Raw genomic sequence first — 26,803 nt, 5'->3', positions numbered from 1 at the left:
TTGTTAGGCTGAGAACTTTTCAGACCATCCTTGTATAATCCTTTTTTAACTGCAATGGCACCTTATTTTCACTTAATATTATCTATGGAGAGAGTGAGAAGTGATATTATTATATTTTGTCCAAAGCGATAATTCAAACCTAAAAATCCAAATGATGAACATTCTAGGACCACTACGCTGGGCAAAAGTGTGGAAAATTTTTAGTAGATGTAGTGCTCTTTTCAAGAAACATTTTTTCAAAAATATTACCTGGGAAGCAGATCAAATGCATTAGTTTGAAGGCAATTAAATGAATATTGCATATTGCATTAATTGTTTAACTGCATTATATTGTATTATAGTTAACACCTACAGCAATTAATATGGATGTGATAATTGCTGTAGTTGAATGTATGTGTTCAATTCAAACTACAAATAATAAAAAAAAAAAAATTACAGGTCACTCACTATAGTGAAACTGTGCTGATTAGATTTTTTGGGACCTAATTCCACTATTTTTAAATTCCTATTATATATATATATATATATATATATATATATTATATTCTTCATGGGGACTGTTTATAGCCATGACTAGATAACAAGGAGACTCCCACCGAAGGCCTGTAAGGAATGCATTCCTTATAGGCCTTCGGTGAACTGACCAGGGCTTCTCACTCATTATCCAACCTCTCCTTTTTGCACAATTGAGGATGGCATAGCACACAGAGTGAAGTGATCAAATTCTATTCCATATTGGCTTAAATCTAAAACTGATGGAATGTTATGCCAAATTAGAAGTGCCTAGCTAAACAAGCTAGGCACTTCTATTTGACTGGAACATCAAAGTATTTGCTTTGTTCCCTGACTGTTTCAGTCAGGGAACTGGAGACAAATAGTGAAAAAGTTAGCAAGTGGAACAAACTCACGCTTTGCAGAAAACTGAAGATAGCCAATATCAACAGGAATATCATTGGAAAATAATATAAATATAATTTGTTACTGAAACCAAATGCTAAAACAGGTAAGATACCACCAAAGAAAATAATCTTCATGAAGGGCATGCAATTTCAAAGATCAATGTGTCAAAATGGAGAACTGGACAATGAGACTTATTTGTGAGTCCTACAGAAGATTCTAAGGGAAAAGTAGAGGAATTTTTCTAGTCATTAGCACACAAGGGGGGGGGGGGGAATACTTGCTAGAGGTTTAAACAGTAGAGTAGGAAATGAATATAAAACATAAGAAATATTTTAGGAAAATTTGGAGCAAGGACAAAGCTAATAATAATGGTAATCCTTGCTTGATTTCGGTTTCATGACTTGAACCAGTCATTGCTAATACTATATTCCAACATAAAGATGTGCTCAAATTCACATGGACAGAATACACAAGAAATAAGAAAAAAGTACTATGAGCAGACCTGGTTGGGGATGTTTGCGATTTGCTTTAGGTGGAATTTCATCTCCAAGTGTAAGTCTACTGCTCCACTTACTAGAGGCCTAAAATGGCTTGAAAAAATATTCTATGTTTAGTCTCTAGACCAGGGTTTCCATTAAAAATAAATGGGATAAAGAAATGGAGGATAAAAGAAATTCCTTAACCTGCCCACAGTGCTAGTGTACTACAAGTCTGAAACCTTTTGTGACAAAATGTTACTGTTGATGGCAATACCTTCACACTGGTCTAAGACACAAAAATATACAAGAAATTTGAAATAGAAAGTGATAACTATTCAGTTTTGAGCAGGAAGAAGCTAAATATCATGTTTGACATTCCATGCTTTACTTTCTTACATTTTTATCTGTATTCTATCAAAGCACAATGATTTGCTAAGATTCTAATAAATTTGGGTGCATGAAACTACCCCAAATTTGGGAGACTTACATTATGAGAACTTCAGCCCAACTGCCAAGACTACCAAATTAGCCGGCAAGAGGGCACCATTAGGACTTTAGGAACAATATTAGTTTCTTGCTTTCTTCCTCATTTGCTTTGTGTTAGTGCCTGCATGCACATACCATATCTTTATGTTCCTGAAAATGGCAGTGTGACTTTGCCGAAATATAGAAGTTTTTCATTAAAGTTACCTTTAATTAATATACTTTATATGCGTTGTTAATTCCGTAAACTAATTACCAGTTAGATTTGCTAAGAACTTTTGATATGCTTTCTTTTTATTCTTGATTGACTCTTTAACTTTCACCATGGTTTTCTGATTTTTCTATCCTTGCAGACAGCTTCACTACACTTCTCTTAACTGAATCAATCAATAAAAAACGTTTTCTTCAGAGTTTGCCAATGAGTCTCCAATTCAAAGTTCGTTTCTTGTCCTCAAACTTAATTTTTCTGGAATAACTTTTGAATGCAGCTCAACTTTGATTCCACTGAAAACTTTCCTATATACTTTCTTTTCAATATAAAATTCAATTTTATCCTGCTTCAAGCTAAATAGCAATCAGTTCCTATTTGGAATCCTCAGTATAGTTGTTTCCTGAAGTTATCTTTTTCAACAATAACATGAGGAACCCTTATCAAGTCTTTTCAATCAAATGGTGGGTTAGCCAGTCTCATACAGATATAGACGGGTTTTTCTCTTACAGAAACTTGGGTTTCATCCCTTATAACAGGCAAACTTGGTCCATGAACACATGGGACTAGTTTCTTCTACAGCCAAAAAATTCTTACCCTTATGGGATGCAGCAGAGAAATGACATGCCAGCTACATTAATTCATCATGACTCCTAATCAGGAGACTCTACTCATCCTAAGGGGTGGATGGGTTGAAGAAGAAATACCAATGCTGGAACATGGTAGTAGTAATGACTAATCCTTCTGTTGAAAAGAAACCCAGCAGGTATACTTATGATTATTATTAGCTTTGCACTTTTCTCAAATTTTTTCCAAAAAATTTCTGGATGCCTAAGTATTCATTCCTATTTTTCTGCAGGAATGAACACTTTTTCCTTGCCAGCGAGCCGCCTTCTCTAATAATTCCAAAAAATCACCACCACAAGCAGCATCTACACACTATACCATTAATAATAATATTTCTGTCTGGATCAATGAACTTTGAAATGGTTTAGATTTTACTAAATATCCCAATTAAAACTTTTTTTTAAAAATTAAAAAAACAAAATAAAATAAACTTACTTGATCATGTATATTGTAGACAAGCAGGTGAAGAGATCTTAAGAAGTGCTTAAGAGGTCTGCACCTTAATGCCAGTCCAATACATGATTTGATTAAATCATTATGCCATTCTCTGTAAATTATTAACTTTAAAAAATTATTTATTTTTTATCATGAACAGAAACTCAAATTTCCCATAGTTTAAGATTAATTTTTTAGTGTTTAAAATTCGACAAACAAAATGAAATATAAAAGTAGCATATATTCACTCTTACCTATCCATGTAAATAATTTCAGGAAACTCTAATTTGTTATGTATTTTTTCCGGCCTCCCAAGCTGCTGATTAAACTGAAACCTCGATAATTCAAATAACAGCACTGGAGGAAGTTGAGTGAACCATGTCTAATGAAAGAAAAGATTTAAACAGGTAAGTTCTCTTTTGAAAACATTCAATTTTACAAATTTAGACATTTCTGTATAATGTTAGTATATATATCATACACTGTTCATTCAAATATGATCACTCCAAAATATGAACTGGTCATTCCTTCCAGATGGCTCAACTCATTTCACTGTGAAATCCAGTATATATGATACAGGGGCATACTGTCCTTCGAAGTTGCTGATTGACATGGGCAAGGAATGTAATCCGATTGACAAAAAAAAAAAAAAAAAAAAACTGTGGGGTACTGGTTGAGAGAAGGGAAGAAGCATACCAACAAACTAACCGGTCTCAGTAGTGACCTTCTCTCATAATGTATAACAGCATACATCTCCTAGGAGTTGTGTTGTACATTATGGGAAAATACTAAGGAGAATGATCAGAGCTTACTCCACCTTTACTACAAGTTGCCCCGGCATGTACCAGGTGTTGGCTTACGCTTGGATTCACCAAACTTTTATAGTTTTCTATATTCGGCATGAAACTCTTAGATTTTCTTATTCGGCTAAGAAATAATGTTGGATTCAATATCCACTTAATTTGAATAAACAGGTTTTAAGCCCTGTGCAAGTCCATAGACAAAAATGGAATTTAACCTGGGGATAAATGGTGGGGTTTCTCACCTTTGTATGGACCTCCGAAGTAAATGACTTGAAAGTACCCATGCTTCTGCCTAATCATTGATAACCAGAACTATTGTTTGTATTTAAGAGACTTCATTGAACCCACTAAAGACTGGACAAAAGTCGTCTTTTCAGATGAATCTCATTTCTAGCTATGCTAACCCTTCACCTACCATCCAGATAGGTGGAAGGTTAGCCAAAAACCTGAGGAGAGGAATCATCCCGATATCATGATCTAGCAGAAACAGATAGGAGGTAGCAGTGTTGTGGTAGGACACAGAACATCTCTCGGATTATATGGATCGAGAGAGAGATCCGGTGTCTGAAGCCCTCACCCCAAACACTCACAGTCCTGATGATGTGATACAGCATATCTCTTGCAAAGTTCAAAGTCCATGCCATGGAGAAATAGTTCTGGCAGCAAGATGTCAGGGTCCTATGACTATTAAGACAGTGATCATGATACATATTTTGCACAGACAGTACATCTCACATATATTTCCAACACAGTCAAGAGAGATCTGGTATGGGTTGATTACACAGAAAATGACAGAAAAGGTTGAATGAAATCAGTGTATGAATTGTATTGCAAAATATCTAATTCTTAACATATATCTTTAAAGTGCACGAATTTCATTACAGCTCACAAAATTAAGATTTTATTACTATTTCTAGTCAGCAATTTACTTCCATATTATACAATATGTCAACAAGATCAAAAACTAACCTCTTAATTCTGATGTGCTCACGACAGATCTGGACTTTAAAATTTTGCATCATGTTACAGTTTAGACAAAAAAATGTAATGACCATTATTCGTGGATCTTGTAAAGGAAGATATCCTTTGGAGTGAGAAAATAACTGGCAGCAGTGTAAGAGAGAATAGGCGTAAAAGTAATATAACAAGCGTGTGTATTAAATTCACAAAATCCCTAGGTGAGTGCATATTTGGAATAGATAGATGGTGGTGGTGCACAATTTACAACATCCCTATGTCAACTGTTAACTCTTGTGGTATGGCCTGTTTCCACAAAAGGGACTTTTGCTGTATGTCCAGCAAGCATTCTCACTCCAAAGGATATCTTCTTAGTTGGAGAAAATGTCAATTAGACCCACTAGGTGGTAGATAATGTTCACTGGCAAATACCACGTTTGGTCTACAGCAGGGTTGAAATGGTTTTGAATCAAAATAAAAAGTTCCTCTTAGAAAAACTGAAAATGGATCTTTTTTTTTCACCTAAGTGCACGAATTAATAATTGAGAATAGAAATTTTTTGCTATCGTGAAGTTTTTATCTATCTGGACAGCTATCAGTATTAGAACAAATTACTTGTTCCTCTAAAGATATATTCATCAGTTGGAGCAAAAAATTTCACTCCCAGAAAATAATGCTCCATCTGAAAAAAAAAAAAAAAAAAAAAAAAAAAAAAAAACATATATATCTGAAAACACACACACATGCACATATTTATCTATATTTATTTATTGACTATTCACGAGTAATTTAGGAATTATGATAGTGAAAAAAATGACACAACAGTAGTATTTCTTTAAAATAAATTAAAGATACCGAGAAATTATATTGTCATAGATTAATAAACCCTCGACACTGCAACGTAAAAAGAGGGGGAAAGGAAAATGAGAATGGAATGGGAAGAAATTATATACTTGATTTAATCCTTTATCCAAGTGTAAGCAAATAAAGTTTACACCTGAAATATAATCATGACAGCAGTAACTCATATAAAGAAGCTAATGACTTCACATCACTTGCCTTAGTATCCCATAATGCAAAGACCATATCCTTACAGGTATGTATAATGCTATACATACACTAAGGATATGTGTTTTGCATTATGCGATACTAAGGCAAGTGATGTGAAGTCATTAGCTTCTATACACGAGTTGCCCCATCCTGATTATTTTTCAGGTGTAAACTTTGTTTGCTTACACTTGGATAAAGGATTAAACCATAATAATTTCTTGGTCTCTTTAATTTATAGTATAAGCAAGTAGAAAAACTTCCAATAATAGTACTTCTTTATGTATTGTTACTATTAACAAGGAAAAAGAACATTGATAATTTAAATTTATTGAAATACAAAATGGAAATAAAAGTTCTATTTATAGAGAAGATATAAGCAGAGTGAGTGAGTGTGTTAGACTTCTATTCTTGAAAGAGACCTGCATTACAACAATCAGAGTCCAGCTTCAATGTCCAAATTACACATCGCACAATTCCTTTTGCCAGAAGGGTAGCACCTGTGCCTTTGAGTGATTGCACAATGCTTGCCAAAGAATGCCAAATTTAGAATCTTTGCTTCAGACACTTCCATTTCCCACTCAGTAATGATCCTCTGCTGTATTTGCCACTCTACAAATTCAAAAATCACCTTTACCTCTTCACTTTCTCATTTCTAAAGCTCAACTTTCTACTATAATCCTATCCAAAATGTGAGGTCATCTTCCTAGGTAATCTTAATGTCCACAATCCTAAGGCTTTCCATTTCCAACACCAATGACCGCACTGGATGAGATGCATAAGTATTTACAAGAGCAATGATCTAATGAGAATTACACATCCATCAACATGTATACCTGATGACTCTCTCTCTCTCTCTCCACTCTTCCAATACCCTTGATCTTTTCTTAACCAGTTTTCTAGCCAAATGTACTGTAGGGGTTATCTCGATACCACATATCACAATCATGTGCAAGTTCCCACTCTAACAGAACCCTCTCTCTCCAGTCACTCCTAATCTTGTATCCTTTGGCACTACTAAAGGTACCAAGTAGGATAAATTTTTGAATTTCTACTCTTCTTTTCCATATTCAGACTTCTGCTTCTACTCTCCTGATCCAAACATCTCAGACAGTCACAGGAATTATTCTCACCTGCACAAAGGCCTCAATTCCCAATTCCATACAAAATCATCCTCCCCCACTCTCCAATCTAACTGCTGCTCACCTAGGCTTATAACTCCCCCCCCCCCCATCCATATGGCATCACTATTACAGTACATAAACTAAAAGCTGACCTAACTTCACATTTTCTCTCCAACTCCTGCAAAGATCCTTCAGTGGGAAAAGGATAACTGGTCACTTTCAATTTTATCAAAACAGCCTTGCTCTTTTTTTCTTGCAAAAGGGATCTCGGCTCACCTATCCTTGACCCTCGGTAATACATAAGTCACCAGAGGGAATCTGATCTCTCTCTCTCCCTAGATTGGTGATTACCTCCAAAGACTCCTGCAAAAAAATATATCCTTAAAAAATTTTGGTAGTGTCCAGAGGAGAGCAATTTTTTCTGATAGTTTGCTTTTCTTATTCCAAAAGATATTAATGAACTCACAGAATAAGATATCAAAGATTTTAACTGCACCATAAGCCAGAAAATCTATTTAAGATGACAAAGAGGAGTGTGATAAAGAAATCTAACCATCTGGTTAAGAACAGATGAATATAGTATAACATGTCAATATTACTTTATTAATGTGGCACAGGAAAGCACTACAAGTAAGAATTTCTGAAGATTATCACAAGGGAAAAATATTAGTATTTTATTGAGACACCAACACTTAAATTTTAGAGGCAAGACCTCATTTGTCCATCATTCAGGTGGTAAAGATCACTTAAACAAGAGAGAAGGCTAGAAAAACAAGTGTTGTTTGCCAGGATGGCAGGGAAAAGACCCACGGGAAGACCAAGATTTAGGTTGATTGATACAGTAAGAAGTCCCTTAGGAGACAGAAATATAAGGTCTGATAATATTGGAGTGTTGGCAGATAACTGATTAATTTGGAGGAAATTTGTTGAGAGGAAGTCAGTAGTGATGTAACTTTTTCTTGTAGTATCATAATATCCTGTACACTCCTTGAGGGTGCATGTCAGGAATTTGATGATGATATTTGGTTATCATGATTCAAACTACTATTCCAACTTAACTCTTGCTTATGAGTGGTGTTGCAAACTTATTTTTACCCACTTACTTGGAAGCTATTGAGGATCGTACAGTGAAACTGGTGAACAGTTTTTTGCATAACAAGCTATCTGATAATGGCATCTTGGGAGTAAGTGAGTATACATAACAGTAAATTCAAACAATGATATAAAATATTCCAAAATTCCTTCAAAATTTACAAACACAAAATATGCAGTTATATTAAACTTCTCATATTAAATACTGCTATAGGAATATAAAACTGTACTTTATACTTCAAGCTCTTATATAAATATACTGATTTGATCCACGAAACAGGACTTTTAATTTGTAAATATATCCCACAACAAAATTAGTAAAGCTAGTATGGTAGGAAGTCAACTGAATAAATTTATATGGAAGAACAGAGAGATCAGTCAAAACACTAAACTAGCTATATGAAAGACAATGTTAAAACCAATTTTAACTTATGGATCTAAGAACTGGGTTAGAAATAAAACACTTGATCAAAGAATGAAGACCTCTGATATGAGAATTCTGAGAAAGATTAGTGGAGAGAACAGATGGCATTGATGGCAGTAACACAATAAAAATGAGGATATTAGGAAAGAACTTGGCATTGTTATAATTCAGGAATGTGTCAGTAACTATTATTTTTTGGAAATAACAATGTATACTCAAATATTAATAATAAAAATTTTAATACTTTCCTATATTTCAGCAATATTACATTGCTATCATCAGGGATCACAAAAAACAATATGTGCATGCAGGGCACTAACACTGTAAAAATGAGGTTGAAGAAAGGCAATCAAAGTGTAGGCCTAGAGTCCTAAACGGTGCACTCTAGTGGGCTGAGTTGAGTAGTCTTAACTGTTGGGCTGAAAATCTTAGGATATATGCTTCCCAAATTTGGGGCAGTCTCGTGCACCCAAATTTGTTGAGTTTTGTAAAGTTTTTCAAGGCTGAGGCAGATTCGAAGAATAGCCTTTCATACTTCTATTTACTGCAGTCTAATAAAGTGGCCTTCTTTCAGTGTATCTTGTGATGGGTGTCCAAAGCATGGTCAGCAAGTCCTGAGTTGCTGTAACTGGTGGAATTGGATGTAGTGCTTGTGTTCAGAAATTCTGATATTGGCTGTCCTGCCTGTTTGGCCATAACAGGACAGTTTGGAATTACAAGGAACCTGGTAGATACCTTGTAGTGGTGTAGTGGATAAGTGATGCCAATTTTTACCTTCAGCCCAATGGCCAAGACTACCCAGCTCAGCCCACTAGGGAGTGCCATTTAGGACTCAGGCCCAACTTTGATTGCCTTTCTTCAACTCATTTGTCCAGTGTTAGCCTGCATGCACATATCATTGTTTTTTGTGATTCCTGATGATGGCAATGTAACACTGCCAAAATATAGGAAAGTATTATTAACCTCCCAAATAGCCGATGTGAATAAAATACTCAGAGCACCTTAGGATTTGCATGGATCAAAACCTCATTAACATTCTGTCTTTTATCATATAATTACCCTTCTTTGCTGTTAATTCCTTAACGGCAATTGTATTTCAATTAGTGGATTTAAATGTCATGGAGCAACCTTCTGTCACTTGAGTTAGAGTGTACTGTGTTACTTGGAATTTCTTCTTTGTCCTTCAAAATTTAAAATTTTTGCTGCTCGATTTATTTATTGTTTGTTTCTAAAGAAAAAAATTAATTTGACATGTTTGAAAATAAACAGCCGATCCTGTAATGACAACAGATTCTTCTTTGCAATGAATTATTTAATGGTATTATTAAATTTGCTCTTTTATTCTTATATTTTTCAAATCAGTGCAATGGAACAAAAGATTTGTTCTTTCATTTACTCTAGATATTATTTTTCCATAATTTTCAAATGCTTGCTTTGAAAATCATTATGTTAAAGATTTGTATTTTTTTTTTTAAAGTCATTTATTAAAATAAATATGAGCTTTTGTTTTTTTCCCTTGGAAAATACCATTATATGGATCATCGAGTTTTAGAAATGAGCGTTTCTGCTTTTATGAACAACAAATGACATTATGAATGTGAGGCCTCGTTTTTATATATAAAAAAAATGCCTCCAATATATTTTGGCAATGTGACATTGCCATCTTCATGGGAACATACAACTATGAGACATGCATGCAGGCACTACAAAAAGCAGATGAGACAGAAGAGAGAAAACTGCTATTGTTCCTAGAGTCTTAATGGTGCCCGCTAGCAGGCAATATTAGGTTGTCTTGGCTATTGGGCTGAAGTTCTCAAGATGCAAGCTTCCCAAATTTGGGGCAGTCTCATGCACCCAAATTTGTTGAGGTTTGGAAAGTTTTTTAGAGCTGAGGCTGATTTCATGAACAATCTTTCATATTTAAATTTGCTGCAGTGTATTAACATGGCTTTCTTCCAATGTATTCTGTGGCGGGTATCCAGAGCATGGTCTGCAAGCCCAGAGTGGCTGTATTGGTGAAACCAGACATTTGCTGTCCTGCCTGTTTGGCCAAAGTAGGACAATTTACAGCTGCCTTTGCCTCATTTGCTTTTTGTAATGCCTGCGTGCACATGTCATAGTTGTATGTTCCCATGAAGATGGCAATGTGACATTGCCAAAATATGTCTGTCTGTGTTCACTGGGCATCTACAGATGCTGTATGGTCACTTCGATGCTCGATGATGTTCCACACTAGGCCTCGCCATGTAGTCTTGCTGTTTGCCCTTCTGGCAGCCTCAACTCTCTGAAGATCAGTCACTCCACACACGCCATCCATCTCATTGATGGTCTACCCCTGCCTCTTTTTCCAGGAACTTTATCTTCTATTACTGTTCTGAGAAGTCCTCCTTCCATCCTTCTGTGTCCAAAATATTTTAAATTTCTTCTGTCAATATCCTTAAGGAGCCTTAAAGTTCTACTAATCTTTTCTAACACCCATTCATTTATACACCTTTCAGTGTATGATATCCTCAACAGCCTTCTGTAACACCACATCTCAAAAGCAGATATCCGTTTCTTATCTGACTTCTTTAGGTTCCAAGTCTCGCATCCATAAGTTGCTGTTGGAAAAACAACTGCACCCAAAATCCTCAACTTTGTTCCCATGGAGATAGATCCATCCTTCCAGATTTTAGACAGGTCTCTGACTGTTGTTTTAGCCATTCCTAACCTTTTTCTGACATCTTCTGAACAGCAATTCTTCACATTAATAATGGATCCCAGGTACTCAAACTTGCTGACTTCCTCAATTCTTTCTCCATTAAGATACATTTGTTTCTCAAGAGCTTCTCTGTTTGTTTTTCCTTTGAGAACCATGATCTTTGTCTTGCTAGAATTGAGTTGAAGTCCTCTGTTATTACTGATCTTGTTAACTTTGTCAAGAATTAGTCCTAGTTCTTCCATGTCATTACAAAGGAGTACTGTATCATCAGCGTACCTCAGATTACTGATCAATCTACCTCCTATCGTAATTCCTGTCTTGAGCTCATCCAATGCTTCACGCATGATGTCCTCTGCATATATACTAAACAAGTGAGGAGAAAGTAAACATCCTTGCCTAACTCCTTTTCCAACTTGAAGCCAGTCAGTCAATCCAACACCTGTTCTTACTGTGGCTTCTTGATCCTTATACAAGTTGGCTATCAACCTGATAGTGTGTTGTGGAAAACCCATTCTTTTCATTACTTCCCAGAGTTTCACATGCTCAACACAGTAAAAAGCTTTAGAGTAGTCTAAGAAACACATTACCAGAGGTAATGTGTTTTTTAGACTATAAAAAACACACTACTATAGTTATGCTTAACTTCCATAGATATGGTGAAAATATACAAAAGATATTTGGCACAGACTGATTCAAAATTTATGCTAATTTTGAAGATATCCAATTGCTTCCTCTTTTTCTCTCTCTTCCCACTCCTGGAATTGAATTATAAATAACTATTCCACTGGTTTGAAAGAGTCTTGTTTTCAATTATATCCTAAATAGAAATACCAATATTTCTTTACAGTCTGATACAATATTTATGTCAAAATAATTTCTTAATTTATAATAATCATAATTTCACCTTTATTATTGAAAACTCATAAATTATATGATGCAATTATTCAAGAAAGAAAGAAATATTTTAATTAAAAAAAAAAGATGCATATGTGTTACACAAGCATTCAGCTTCCCCCCCCTCCCCCCACAAGATGTGGAGAGGACCCATCTATTCATCAGTAATTTCTCCAGTAATTGTTCACAAAAACAACAAATTAAATAAAAACTGCAGATATGTTTCATAGCCGTTTTCAGGTATGTGACAGTGTTGCAGCTGGGTAGGGGTAAGCTATCAAAGACAAAATACAAGTTCAATTCTATTGTAAAAAATATAGAAATGAAATTTCATATTTGATGCATGCACCTATACATATTTTGAATGATAGACTATAATCAAATGTATCGCTTACTTTAAAAAGTGGAGCATAATATCGAAGCTAGCACAAATTATATACAAATCAATTTACCTCATAACTGTTTATTTCAATATGTAATGACCGATTATATAGGGAAACCAAGAAGGTTAAATTGCAAAGAAATGCAGATTACAATATATAGAAAATAAATTTAGTGATATGATTAAAGATTTTCATGTTATTATCTATAAAGCAAAGTCATCAAAAATGCATCCTTCAGGCAATCTGTGAAGTATTCTATAAAATATGATTTTGAACAAAAATAAAAATAATGTCGGCAACCCTTTTTGTTTTTCTCCCACAATATTTCAAATAATTATCTTGAATTAAGTTTTACAAGAACAAATAAAATGTACTGCTGACTAAGTGATTAGACAATATTGGCACAAAAAAATTAAAAATGACATTGATTTTCCAATGTAATGCAATATTTAAGGGAAGAAAGTATGCAAGGCTCTCTTATTTTGTCCTAGCATTAAAAATTGTACAATAAAAGGAGAAAAAAATAAAAATAATTTCTATATTTTTAGTCTCTCCAATACAGCTGAGCGTCCAGTTACCCAGCATAGAACACGGAACTGCGTTTATTGTTATAGGCAACCGAGATGCAGCTATGAATGCAAGTTAATCTGGTTAAGTGTTCTCTTCAGCATGAGGAATTATCGCACCTTCTAATGGACATGATGGCCAAATTGCACTTCTTATCCGTGTTCTTTCAACAGATAGCATGCATCGTATCCAGATTTTACTGGACATTTTACCTCACTACTGAGCTTAACCACATACACAGAACTTTCCTCTCCAATGGCTACAGTGAACACAGTATCAAAAAAATAATCAATTCCTCCCCCATTCCCCGTGCCTCTCGTCAACAAGAATTTAAAAATGCCATCACCATACCCTACATCCGAGGCACTTCGGAAAAAATAGCCAAGATACTAAAAAAGTATAACCTACACACAGCATATAAGCCCTACCGCAAACTTGCTACCCTTATCCGTTCTACGAAAGATCAGCTCCCCCCTCTCTCACTGCCTGGAGTTTACAAAGTACCCTGTTCCTGTAAGCTTGCGTACTTTGGACAGACAGGCAGATCAGCATCCATCCGCCTGGAGGAACACAAGTCGTACATCGTTAAACACAACTATTGCCATTCAGGCTTGGCTGACCATGTTTTGGACACCACCCACAGAGTATCATGGAAGAAAACCACATGCTCCACCACAGCAAATTCAAGAAAGAGAGACTTTTCTTAGAAGCAGCAGCAGCTCTCAGAAACCAACCAAATCTTAACAAATACGGTTGCATTAAGCTTCCGAAGATTTGGGAAACACTCATCACCAGAGGTCCCACCTTACATTCCAGGCCACCTACTACCGCCCTTAGAGGGCGCTCCACCTAGATAGGACTTTAGTGTCACCCATGTGGTTGGGCTTAGTATTGTAAGTTTTTGTGTGCATGTTACATTAATTGTTTTTGTAATCCCCGTAGATGTCCTAGTGACTAGGATGAAATATAGGAGTATTAAATTCTAATTTAATTCTTTCTGAGTGTTGTAAAAAAATCCATTAAACCTCCAACATAATAAATTACATATACTTACCTTTTAAAAATGTATTTTTCTGTTTATATTTGTTTCACTATAAATTTACAATTTACACTTCACTCAGTGACTCACTAGACACAGAGGGCAAATGAACTCGTCTCGCTGTTCATATATCAGAAAAAGATAAACCAAAAACAGGAACATGTGTTTTATTGCTGCAATGAAACACGTATTCTATGGCTACCCTGCCATGGCCAAAACAGACCAACTGATAATAAAATTTTAAGACAGACAAAACTTTCCATGGTTGAGGGTTTAAGGTTACATACCTCAATCACTTTTATGATTATAATTTCTGGAATTCTTTATTCAAGCCCGGGGCTTGAGTAAAGAATTCGAACTCGTGTGTCGATTACCGCCGGCAATGAGATCACTCGTACTGACCTTGAAGAAGTGAAATTGCTTGGCGTGCGGAGAGTAGCAGCGAACGTGTGTATACTCATAGTTGGTATATGAGCCTCACAAGCCAACCACAAATATACTCGTATGATTCTTACCGCCAGCCACGAGATTACTCGTACTGACCTTGAAGAAGTGAAAGTGCTTGGCGTGCAGTAACAAACTATGCCCAAGGACCATGGCAGCGAACGTGTTAAACAGAATGGGAAAGATTAGCAAAACAAGTGTTTTTCCCCAGGTTGGCAAGAAAAAGACCCAGAGGAAGACCAAGATGTAGATGGACTGATACAGTAAAAAGTGCCTTAAAAGACAGAAATACAAGATTTGATAATATTGGAATCTTGACAGATATCACATTAATTTGGAGGAAAATTGTTGATTGGAAGTTAATAATACCATTAACTTTTTCATGTAGTACTATTGTTATTATCCTATACACCCACTGAGGGTATGTATATCAGGAATTTGATGATGGTGATATATCCTATCCATGATACTAATGTGGTATAGGTTTATAGTCTTTCAAGGATGGGAAATACATAAATCACAACTATTTTGTATAATAGCTTAGCTAAAAATCTATCCTGAAAATCAGAAATCCAACATCCATTTCACTAGTAACAGAAAATATTCAGACTGCAACAGAACAATTTTTGTGAGGATTCTACAAGTGTGGTTTTAAAAAAAAATAAGCATGATTAATTACCTCTTGTCCAGACTTGGTCATAACATCAGAATGACAAGATTCAATTTCTTGTGCCATTGCAGCCTCTAAGCTATCATGTATATCTGCAAAACCATTTACTTGAAGTGGATATTGTCCAAAGGCTTCTTCATTGGAAAATATATGTCCTAAAAAATTCCAAAATAATACATTTGTAACAATCAAATGTCTTACTTTCATAAGTAAACTCAAAGATTTTATTGCAGAATCATCTAAGATGAACAAATATTTAACAAAAGTAGAGCAAACATATATTTATTATTAAAAAATTTCTGTCTAATCACAAGAATGTGATTAGACAGAAATTCTTGTGATTAGACAAGACATTCTTGTGATTAGACAAGACATTCTTGTGATTAGACAAGCTCATTAAATATTCTTACAGTGGCTAAAATCAAAGATAATCCTCTTTAAATCAGATATAAACATCTATAAACCATTCAGTCTTATTTCGCATAATCATAAGTTGCTCATTATTACAATTATGATATTCAAAGCAGAATCTCTGGATAAGTAGATACAAATCAACCATATGAGCTAGCAGGATTTTAGGAACTTTTTTCTACAAGATCTATTGCATATAATGCTGCTGCTTTTTTAGTTGATCTAGTGGAACAATGTATAAATGCTAAATATATCAAACTAATCCAAACTTTTTATAGCAAAAGTCAAGCAGCTGTTTATACAGTAGGAAAGACCAATTCCTGATCGACAAGCATGTTAAACAATGTGATCCAATAACCCAAAATATTTTACAGCTACATGTGAATGTTCAGAAAACTTGATTAAAAATTATATCAGCATTTCAGAAAAGAAACTAAGCAATCTTCAATATCTAGATTAAAAAATACCATCTATGAAGACTGCTGAATTGTTAGAGATGATAAATTAAACAATGCATGCAAACTAGTGGGACTTGAGTTTGGCAAAAACAAAAATCATGACTAATAGTTCGAAAATTCTTCTCCAGACAGATGGCATCGACAGTGAATATATACAGAGTACACCTATCTGGGACAAATAATATCCTTCAACAGTATATAAGACCTAGAAATACAACCCAAAGCATGGAATAATTACCCATCTCTCTTAAAAATATGCTGTTGGATTCCATTATACTGCCTGCATTGACATAAAGGTGCCCAAACCTGGTCTTTGACAAAAAAATAAAAAAATTTATGCCAACAAACAAGGAAGATAAGCATTTTGAAAAATAAACAAGCTCAGAATGCAAAATAAAATAAAATAAAAAGTGAAACATTAGGCAGATGACAAAAATCACTGATGTTATTCAAAAACCCAAGAAACAACAGAGAGAAAGAGAGGACTGTCCAAGAGTGGAATTCTACAGGTCATGATCATCACCACAGGTTCCCCCATCAAGAATAAAGCTGATGTTTTTCTATGTTCCTGCTAATTTTATGTTTTTTTTAATACTGTTTTTTATATTGAATTTTTTAGAGAAGTTATTCAATTTACTTATAGTCTTGAAAAGTATAAGCTTCTATGGATAAAGTAAAAAATATTAATTGAATATCTCTGATTTGGATATCATATTTAATCCCACTTTCCCTGATAATGTGATCCAATATAGACTATGAATAATAAGTGAAGCTTGCATGCCTTCACCACCAGCCCCATATTACATCTTGCTGTATATTTTAATTACAGAAAATAAAGAGGAGATAATGTTAAATAATTTAATAAGGAAATTTTAGTCTATGTATCAAAGACATCTTCAGTACAAGTAAATAATGGAAAACAATATACAATCAAAAAATATATATATACATATTCTAATAAAAACACCATAACAGCTTTAACAAGGCAATGGTCAATCAAGTACTAATTAAAAAAAAAATATAGACTGAAAACGTTACACAAGTTTCCTTATAAAGGCTAAGGAAACTGCTCTTATGTAGGATTTTTGTCTCATTCCACAGGACCCTGGGCTTAGTATACATGGCATGTTCAAATTGTTTGAATTCGATATACTTTATATAAGATTTATATTGATGACAGACAAAGGCAGATGTTCCAGATTGTCCAAAATAAGATAGGCCAGAAGAGCAAGGGATTTGGTACATGCCTGAAAAATTAAGTGGAGGACACTTGACTTTGGCAAAGAAAAAAAAACAAACATGAGATTTTTCTGATAAGATAAAATACCACATAAATTTTCAGAAGCTTTAAAATTCACACAATACATTTAGATATTCCTTTAGCATAAGGAATTGGAATATGAGTAATTTCTTTTCAAGTAGAAGGGGCAGTAAGTCTATAACTATTAATAAAGGCTTTACAGAAACAATCTGTCAAGAAGGTTCATTTGTTGTAATTCTTGACATAATAAGTTATCTGTAGAGCATAAAGCATGAGTACAGGAGGACCTCGCTTAATGCAATTAATTAATCCATCAATGTGCACTAAGCAAAATCACGTTAAGCAAATACAATAAACAATATGAATAATTATAATTCATTCATCAGTTAGCGTAAATTTGAAAAAAAAGTACAATATAAGCGTAACAAATTACAGTATAATATATACAGTATATTAGACAATAAAACATCAAAGTTAATAAAAATCAATTGCTTAAAGTTTTATTTAATGTCTAAACATTTGATTGAGCTACTTTTTTACAAAAAAGTTAAGTAAAGATGTTTGAATAGTGGTCAACTTTTTCATCTTGTGATGCAATTTGCGATAGCTGGTGATTGCTTTATCAAGATTTCAATGAAGCTTTGAAGTCTTGATAAAGACTTCGAAGCATCGTTCCATATCAGGATCAGCATCAAACAAAAATTTCCTTAGTATACTCAATGTGATTGACACTAGCTCAAGTTCTTTTGCAGTTAGCTTCTAAGTCATAACATTCTCCTCTTGTTCGCACTCCTTATCATCTTCTTCATATGCACGCTGTTCTTCTAGTTGAAGGAGATCATTCTCACTTAACTGTTCTGAATGGAAATTGAGCAAGTTTCTCACGAGGGGGAGGAGTGGTTTCTTTGCAAGGAGGGTGGTTGAACCATGGAATGCATTGCCTGATGGAGTGGTGAGAGCGAGAACGGTCAATGCATTTAAGGAGTGGTATGATAGACTTTGTGTTTCCTAGGAGGGACCTCCCATGATGAGTGTTTTGACTCCATGGAAGCCTGAATAATAATAATAATAATTAAATACAAGTTTTTTTTTTTTTTCCAACTGCGCTGATTACTTCAATAATGTTATATCTTGTGCATGATAAACTAACATAGGCTTGAGTTTACAAGTCATCTTCTGCATTGCTTCCTAATAAAAGCATGAGACAATCTTTAGATACTTTGTATCCTGGATGAGATGCTTCACTTTTAGTTAGGAAAGTTTTTGTTGACATACACTTCCAAAAGAGACCAATTTTGTCAACATTGAATATTTGCCGATCGTCATAATCTCCCTCCTGAATTATCCTTTGCAATTCTTCAGGACACTTGGCCCCAGAATCTTTATTAGCACTAGCAGATTCCCCAGTTGTTCTTACTTTATGCAGTCCAGCTCAATTTTTAAAATGGTCAAACCATCTTAAACTCACAGTAAAGCTTTCACATTCCTCTTAAAATTTGGTTTCTTTCAATGAGATAAAAATATTGAGGGCTTTTGTCTGAATATTCCCTATACTAATAGAAGATGCTCCATCTCGATCATTAAATGGCTTCTATTGCAGGTGATCTGCATGTTTAAAGAAGCAGTAGCAGCTTTTCCCCGTTCTTTTTATTTTTTGATCTTATTTAATATAGTCCAAACTGTAAACTTGCTGTATCCCAGGTCTCACACAATCATTGTATTACTAGTGCTACTTTTACGTCTCTTAATGACTTCCAGCTTTTTGGCTTGCTGCAGATTGGCAACAAAAAATTTCGCGTAACGTAAAAAAATTGTGTTAACTGATTAATCACTCGCTTAAAGCAGGAAATAGTGTTACTTTGCTCAATTGCGTTAACTGATTATTGTGTATATTGAATTCGCATTAAGCAAAGCTTTCCTGTACCAATGTATTAAGTCTTAACAGTACAAATTTTTTGATTAGGGTGATGGTGCAACTTAGATATATTATGTTATAATGGCTTGTGTGAATTTTCTTCTGAAATTATGAAAACTGCCATTGAGTTGATGAAGAATAAGCAGATACAAAAACTTAATTGGTTGTTTCCTTTTTTTTCCCTAAAGTGAACTGTATTCTGGGAGAATTGTAATTATCTTAGGTACGAAATTTCCAGATAACAAAGTTGTCATTAGTGTATCTCCACCAAATTGTAGGTTTGAGGAAAATATCAATGAAGAGATACTGTTCAAAAAGTCCCATAAAAACTCCTCTTTCACCCATACTTGGGTGAAAGAGGACTTGTTATTGCTGTACTTTCAACTTTTTGATACAATATATTTTAAAAGGTAAAATATCCAGAATAAATAACAAAATCAAAAAAGTTTAATGATACACAAGAAGGATAATCTTGCTTGAGTAAATCAAATGTTATCTGATAAAAAGACTGCTGAAGAGAAAGACTGTATATAAAGTAATCATAATAACATTATGCCCAGGGTATTCTTAACCCTTTCTGACCTGATTTTTATTTTACAAGTGAAAAAAATTTTTCTTTCTATTTATTTTGTCTTTAGGTCTAAAAATGCAAGGATATCAAGTATTTTTCTGAAAAATACATTTTCATTTTTCAGAAAATGAAAATGTATTTTTTTCAATGATTCATGGAAATTTCATTTTCAATGAATCATTTCAGAATTGGAATCATTCGCCACGTAATATGAATTTCCATGAATTTCCATATAATTTCCATGAATCATTGAAAAAAATACATTTTCATTTTTCAGAAAATGAAAATGTATTTTTTTCAATGATTCATGGAAATTTCATTTTCAATGAATCATTTCAGAATTGGAATCATTCGCCACGTAATATGGGCTATGAAGGCCAAGAAAGTTAGTGATTCCAATTGGAATCACTAGGGCAGAAAGGGTTAATAAGTGACAGACTTCCTGTGAAAGCAGAGAAAAAAAAAAAAAGCAAATTTGACAGATAAGATAGTTTATAAGTGAGACAACACCCTAATACACCAGACCATAAAACATCATGACTATGTTTGATGTTCTACAGCTTATGTCAACAATTACATGAAATCAAATTTCTTGACTAGTTTCAATGAAGCTTTTATTAATAAAGCTTTCAAGCTATAGAATTCCTGCATTTCTTCCCAAGAAAAAATTACTTATATTCCACTTTAATATGTTAAAGGAATATCTAAATGCACTGCAAGAATGTTAAAGCCTCTCAATATTTACGTGGCATTTTTGTCCTGTCAGAAATATCCCTATCTTTCTTTCTTTCTTCACCAAAGAAAAGTGTCCAGGCATGTACCAGATCCTTTGTTCTTGTGGCTATCTTATTTTGGACAATCAAGAATATCTGTCTTTGTCTGTCATGAGGAGTACAAATCTTATATAAAGTATCATGTGTCAAAATCTGACCTCTTTGAACATACCATTTCTACTAAGCACGGAGTCTTGTGGAATAAGACAAAAATCCTACATAAGAGCAGATTCCTTGTGGAACATCTTTATAAGGAAACTTGTGAGATCTTATTATATTGTCCAAACAAACTTTTCTCTCTCCTACAGGAGATAATACTTTTTCAATCTGCTAATCTTTCTCATTTGTTACAAGGTAACAAATAGGTCCCATTTGTTACTTAATTAACATTGTTTACTTCTCTTAGAATGTTTCTGTTGATATACATCATGTTTCATTTTTTAGTTGCACTGAAGATGCCTTTGACACAGGCAAAAATAATAATAATAATAATTCATGATTAAAATTATTTAACATAAGTCATTCTCTTTAATTTCCATAATCTATTTACTTTCTTCCTATTCTCAGTCAGATTCCTAGATCCTTTCAGTTTAATTACTGACTACAATTTAAGTTTAGGATGTTGGTAAGCAAAGTGAAGCACAGCAGATTGTTGGTCTGTTGCTTATACGATACACCAATCATAATGCATCACACACTACTCTTATGTAAGCAATTCTGCAAATGTAAGAAGTCTGATTTTCATACCAAATTATATCAGTTATTCAATTTATGAACACAATCCTGCAAACTAGTACATCAACTTTCCTTCATAACATGACTCATATAGATGAATAACAGTGGAGATAATGCACCTTTGTCTCTCACCTGATTTAACATCAAACCATCTCCTTCAATTCTATTTGCTGACATATAATACAAATATAGGCTACACACTGCTCCATATAATTGTAGTGTTTTGAAAGCTTTTCTCTTGGTACTCATATGGCTCTTCCAGATCTACAATACTTACATACACATCAATGTTATATTCCCATTATTTCCCAACTATTTGTCTTTGAACAGAACCCAGCTTGTTCTTCTCTAAGCTTCCATTCCACAATTTTTCTTAGCTTTTACTGAAGTATACTTGTATAAATCTTACCAGGAACACCCAATAGAAAAATTTTTCTATAACTCTCACATTCCATTTTATTTCCATTTACAGATGGATACTATGAGAGCTGTACTCCAGTCAAATGAAATTCAACCGTTTGACCAGGCCTTCTGAATTATGCTGTGTAGCCACTATAAAACTAAACTTTTATACCTCCATATTTGAGCATTTCTAGTCAAATATCACTACTCCAACTACCGTTTTACATTTCAGTTTTTTGATGGCTTTTTCTAAGTCAAATAGTGATATATACTTCTAAGTGCATTTCCTCTCGAGTGTTTTATCACTGCTTTTTTTTTCACTACTCATTTCATTTAGCAATCTTTAAAAGTAATTAAAAATCTCCAGAAATCTAGAGTAACTTTATCTTCATTTTTCATATCACCTTCATATCATCTTAGATTCCTTTTACAGTTACTTTTTCCTCCCATTTTTAAACTTTTTTCAGCATCTTCCAGAATATTTTGCCACGTTCTGATTTTATTTTCTATCTTCTTACTGAAGTCTTCTCATGACCTGTTTAGCTAGTTTTATTCATTGCTTTGCTTTCTTATATTTTTCTGTGTATTCTCTCAGAGTACAAATTTATTTACTTGCCAGGATCTTCAATATGCGTTCTTCTTCTTTTACTTCACTGCATCTCTAACTTCTCAGTTCACCATGAAGTTGTGATTAATTTATATTTGAAGGTAATCTCACCATATGCCTCTCTGGCTGAATGAATGAATGTTTTCTTTGGGGTCTACTACCGAATTGCCAAGGTTAGGTTTTTCAAACTCTTTCATTTTTTTTTTTCTAAAATAATACTTGTGCATTTGAGTCTACAGTTCACCTCTGAAAGTTGCTCATGATTCTTTTTAAAACTTTCTTACACACTTTACTTTTCAATATGATATTCTTATTCTGCTAAAAACTAAATAATGATCACTTCCAATTTCAAATCCTCTGTATACTCTTGTGTCCTGAACCCGTGAAGATATCACTATCAACAATAACATAGTTAATGAGGCTTTTCTTATTTCCTAAGTCTTCTTTTCATGTGAATTTTTGCTTATATTTATGTTTGAGCATGTTAGAAATGAATAATACATATCCTGAACAGAAATCCAGCAAGTATTTACCATTAATATTAGCCTTGCCATTTTCTTCATATTATCTCAAAATATTTCCACATGTCTGGTAATTATTTCATACTATGTTGTTTAGATCTCCAACAAGGACTAACTTTTCCTTTGTCTTTGTGTCAGTTGCCCTCTGTAATGCCTCAAAATATTTCTCAACTTCTTCCTTAGTAGCACTGCCTGTGGTGCCATTGGCACAAATAAGTCTCATTTTCCAACTTATCATTGTTATTTGCCCACATCACTGTACTTGATATTGCCAGCAGTGATTTAAATTTAGACTAGAATCAACAAGAAGTAAAAAAACATAAAGCCTGAAAAGGAGGAAGAACAGCTTCCTGACATGGAAATTGTGTGTACTGGAATGACCTGACACAAAAACGAAAGAAAGAAAGAAAAACATTGACTGTGATATTGTGAAAGAGAAAGGAAAAGCAGTGTCAATTATTATGCCTGTAGCACATATGGCCTCTGTTCTAAGCATGAGAGACAGACAGAAAATATGCCCTTTAAACATTTATAGATGGCTGTCAACATTGTTGTGTCCCAATTTATGATTATTAGGCTTTCAACTATCCTTACATGTGAAACTCTACTTGTCTTTGTCCAAATCTTATTTATATACAAGATATCACCCAAATACAAATGTTCAAGCTTCTTCTCCCCTTAGTGTCCCTAAATATTTATTTTATACTGTGCCTTTCGGGACATTTAGTTTAAGATATAAAATTCAAAAACAAGGAGCAATTACCAAAATATGTCTGAGTGTGAAACTAATATGCAGTCGTGACCTTTATCTCGTAAATTAACAAATCCCCCCGCCCGCATGATTAGGTTCGTACATTGTTACAAGTGGTGCATTGAGCGGCAATCTCAGACAACTGTATTTTCAATGAACAAAAGTTTATTGAACTCTTAAACATGGTACAATTCATTCTTTATCAAATAAAACTCAATTCAATTCTAAGAATATATAATACAAATTTTCACTAGCTAAACACAAGTATTAGGTTAAGATCCTACATGAGAATTGTGATCATATCGCCATAACAGATTTTATACATACAAACATGTATAATCCTAGAACTAGTTGATCCTTTGTCTAACCCCTTATTGGTCTGATCACACTATAATTCTGTATTTTCTAGGACATATATAATCAGTTACTCTAATTTTCTCACTAAGACAATATGGATTAAAATTATCCTTTTGCTGAGCTAATACGCACTTTTGACCATTAAAACTCTCTTAAATAAAATACAATGTACATGCATAAATCTCTAGGCACATGAATACTTATTAATGTATAGTAACAAGCTCATTTTCATTCTAGTCTGACATGTACTAAAGTCCTACTATAATTCTCATTAATCCCTTCAACTGTTCAGTAATTGAGCAACGATTTGAATTGACATGAGTTTTTACAATACCTTTTGACTTGGGTCTTCTACACTGGTCTCTACCTTTTTCCGATTGTACCTTCCTAGGACGAACTCTTCTATAACTTATCACTCCTAAGTTCTTTTGGCACTAAGATGGGCTTTAATGATCTTTACCTTATATGCTTCAATTAAAGACATACATAGGATCATCTATTCTATGGCTGTGAACCTCACCACGTGGGCACTGACTTCTTTATAGAATTTTCTTTCTCTCGTTATGATCACTGGACAATGAAACACACTCACATTATCTTCTTTCTTTTTTAACTAAACGGCATCCCTCATTTCTTATAATAGGAACACGGAATCGAAATCCCGCACACTTTGTTTCCTTATTGTGTCGGACGGAGAAAATTCTAACCGTCACTCAGGAAAACCCCGTGAGACCTATACGATGACTCGTGAAGAAAACTCTGAGGAAAAAAGCTTGGGGGTGGGGTGGGGGGTCCTAACCCTTTTATACGATGATCCCTACCGGCACCTTCTTCAATTTCTTTTCTTCCCCCCCTTACTGGAGTCGATTTCACTGACCAATTAGAGTGCCGTTTTTCTGCCAAAACATCATGTGGTCCGTGTGCACGTGACTGACACATGATGAAGTCTCAATTCGGGAATTATGACCTTGAGCTTTAGTTTTTGTTTAAGCTAACCTCTATGTCATCTATACTAAATTAATCCCCTTTCCAAAATTTTCTAAGAATTAACTCAAATCTTTAATCTCTTATTTCAAGTGTAAAAACTAGCCTCTCACATACAAAATTCTATGACTAATCTTCTTTGGTTTACTTAACCTTATTTTATCATATCACAACTGTAATAAAATTCCCTTCTTTTTTTTTTTAGTTCAACAAACAATTTCAGCTATATTTTTCACTTGGATGCAAGCATATTTTTCTTTCTTTTAATTTTTTGTATTCGTTACTTTCAAAGGCTCTTAACAATATCTGCTTAGGAACAAGCTTGCTTACTTAGTTATCTATACAGGGTTTTTAATTCTTCTCTTGTTACATCATGATAACTGAAATTTTCACACATTCTTAAGTTATCAGGGTGTAACAATATGTTGTAACTGTTTCCAAGATAAATAGTTTACACAGCCTAGGTTGAATCCATTATTTGTACTTTTCCTATTTGCTGTTGAAAGGATGCCTCAGGTACTAACATTTCTGCAGCTGTGTTTTGTTATTTTATGCTTTTTTGTTTACTTTGAGTGACCTGGTGTGGAGAATACCTTAAAGTCACTAAATTATTCTGAACCCAGCACACAGTAACGCTCATAATAAATTTAGTTGAATCCTTTATCCCAGTGTAAGCAAACAAAGTTTGCACCTGAAGTATCTTCAGGATTCGCGGTAAAGGTGGACCAAGTTCTCATCACTCCTTGTCTTAGCATCTCCCATAATAAATCATCTCCTTGCGGACATGTTTAATGATATGCATTATGGGAAGGGGCACTACCCGGACTGGTTTCGACCTTTATTGAGGTCTTGTCAGTGGGAGCCAGACCTAGAGGTGGTGTGACCAAGGTGGAAGCAATGGAGAAGTCATTTTTACCTATACAAGTTGCAAAAGGTGGCTCACCTTATTATTAAATTACTCTGGATTTAGAGAAAGATGTTGGAAGTTTTTTTTCACTTAGTTAGACTATAGGGTGGTTAATCAGAATTTCACAGGCTTCTATAAATTTTCTTTCATACCAGGTTTTTGTATATATGATGTAAAGAGCAGGTACTTTTCCAATCAATTTGGTGTAGGATGTTGAGAGCATGATCTGAGAGGCCTGCTTAACCAAAATTGTTATATTTAATGTCTTTTGTGTTCTTGTTCTTTTTTTTTTTTTTTTTCAGTATAGGGATTGGACGTCCAGTTTCACCAATATAAGGTAAGTTACAGGTGCAGTAGATGCAATAAACTCCAGGATGTGCCAATGGGAGGAGAGGATCCTTAGAGGAGTTGAATATGTTTTTTAATTTTATAGGTGGTTTAATGGTGTAGGATTCTATTGATTTTTTTCTGATATCCCTTTAATGTATGGGATGGTTATGGTTTTTCTGTAATTTATATTCTTTTTTTGATGAAGTTTTATGAAGAACTTTATTAATAGTATTTTTGTTATAGCCATTATTTATAAATGTGTTGCTAATAATCTTTAATTCTTGTTTAAGAGTTTGTTGATTAGAGCAAATTGTTATAGCACTGTTTTTAAGGGTGTTAATGACTCCAAATTCAACAATAATGGTGGCATAAAAATTCCAAGAATTTGGATGGCACATATTCAGCCTACTTAGTATCTAGCATACTTTAGGACTTGAAGCAATTTTCAGCTTTTATTGGAAACTATTCCATATCAATTGGTTGAAATTCATGTGTATAATCACATAATTTTTTTTTAATATATATAGATATATATATATATAT

The 26,803-nt window shown here is 34.0% G+C and overlaps 1 protein-coding gene across 1 annotated transcript in view; it reads right to left on the bottom strand.

The window, feature by feature from the left end:
* Positions 1-26,803, bottom strand: part of LOC150093978 (ubiquitin carboxyl-terminal hydrolase 25-like) — a 551,531-nt gene that overhangs the window by 245,729 nt on the left and 278,999 nt on the right. The window contains exons 10-11 of the mRNA XM_090413163.1: positions 15,287-15,432; positions 3,387-3,514 (exon numbers count right to left, since the gene is read on the bottom strand). Of these exons, the coding sequence (XP_090269289.1) occupies positions 3,387-3,514; positions 15,287-15,432 (274 nt within the window). The remainder of the gene's footprint in view (positions 1-3,386; positions 3,515-15,286; positions 15,433-26,803) is intronic.

This window comes from Typopeltis vanoorti, chromosome 23 (genome assembly GCF_054136105.1).
Source record: "Typopeltis vanoorti isolate ZY-2024b chromosome 23, IOZ_Tvanoo_1.0, whole genome shotgun sequence".
NCBI lineage: Eukaryota > Metazoa > Arthropoda > Arachnida > Uropygi > Thelyphonidae > Typopeltis > Typopeltis vanoorti.
Note: the sequence above shows the minus strand (reverse complement) of the source record. Positions and strands in the feature narration are given on the sequence as shown.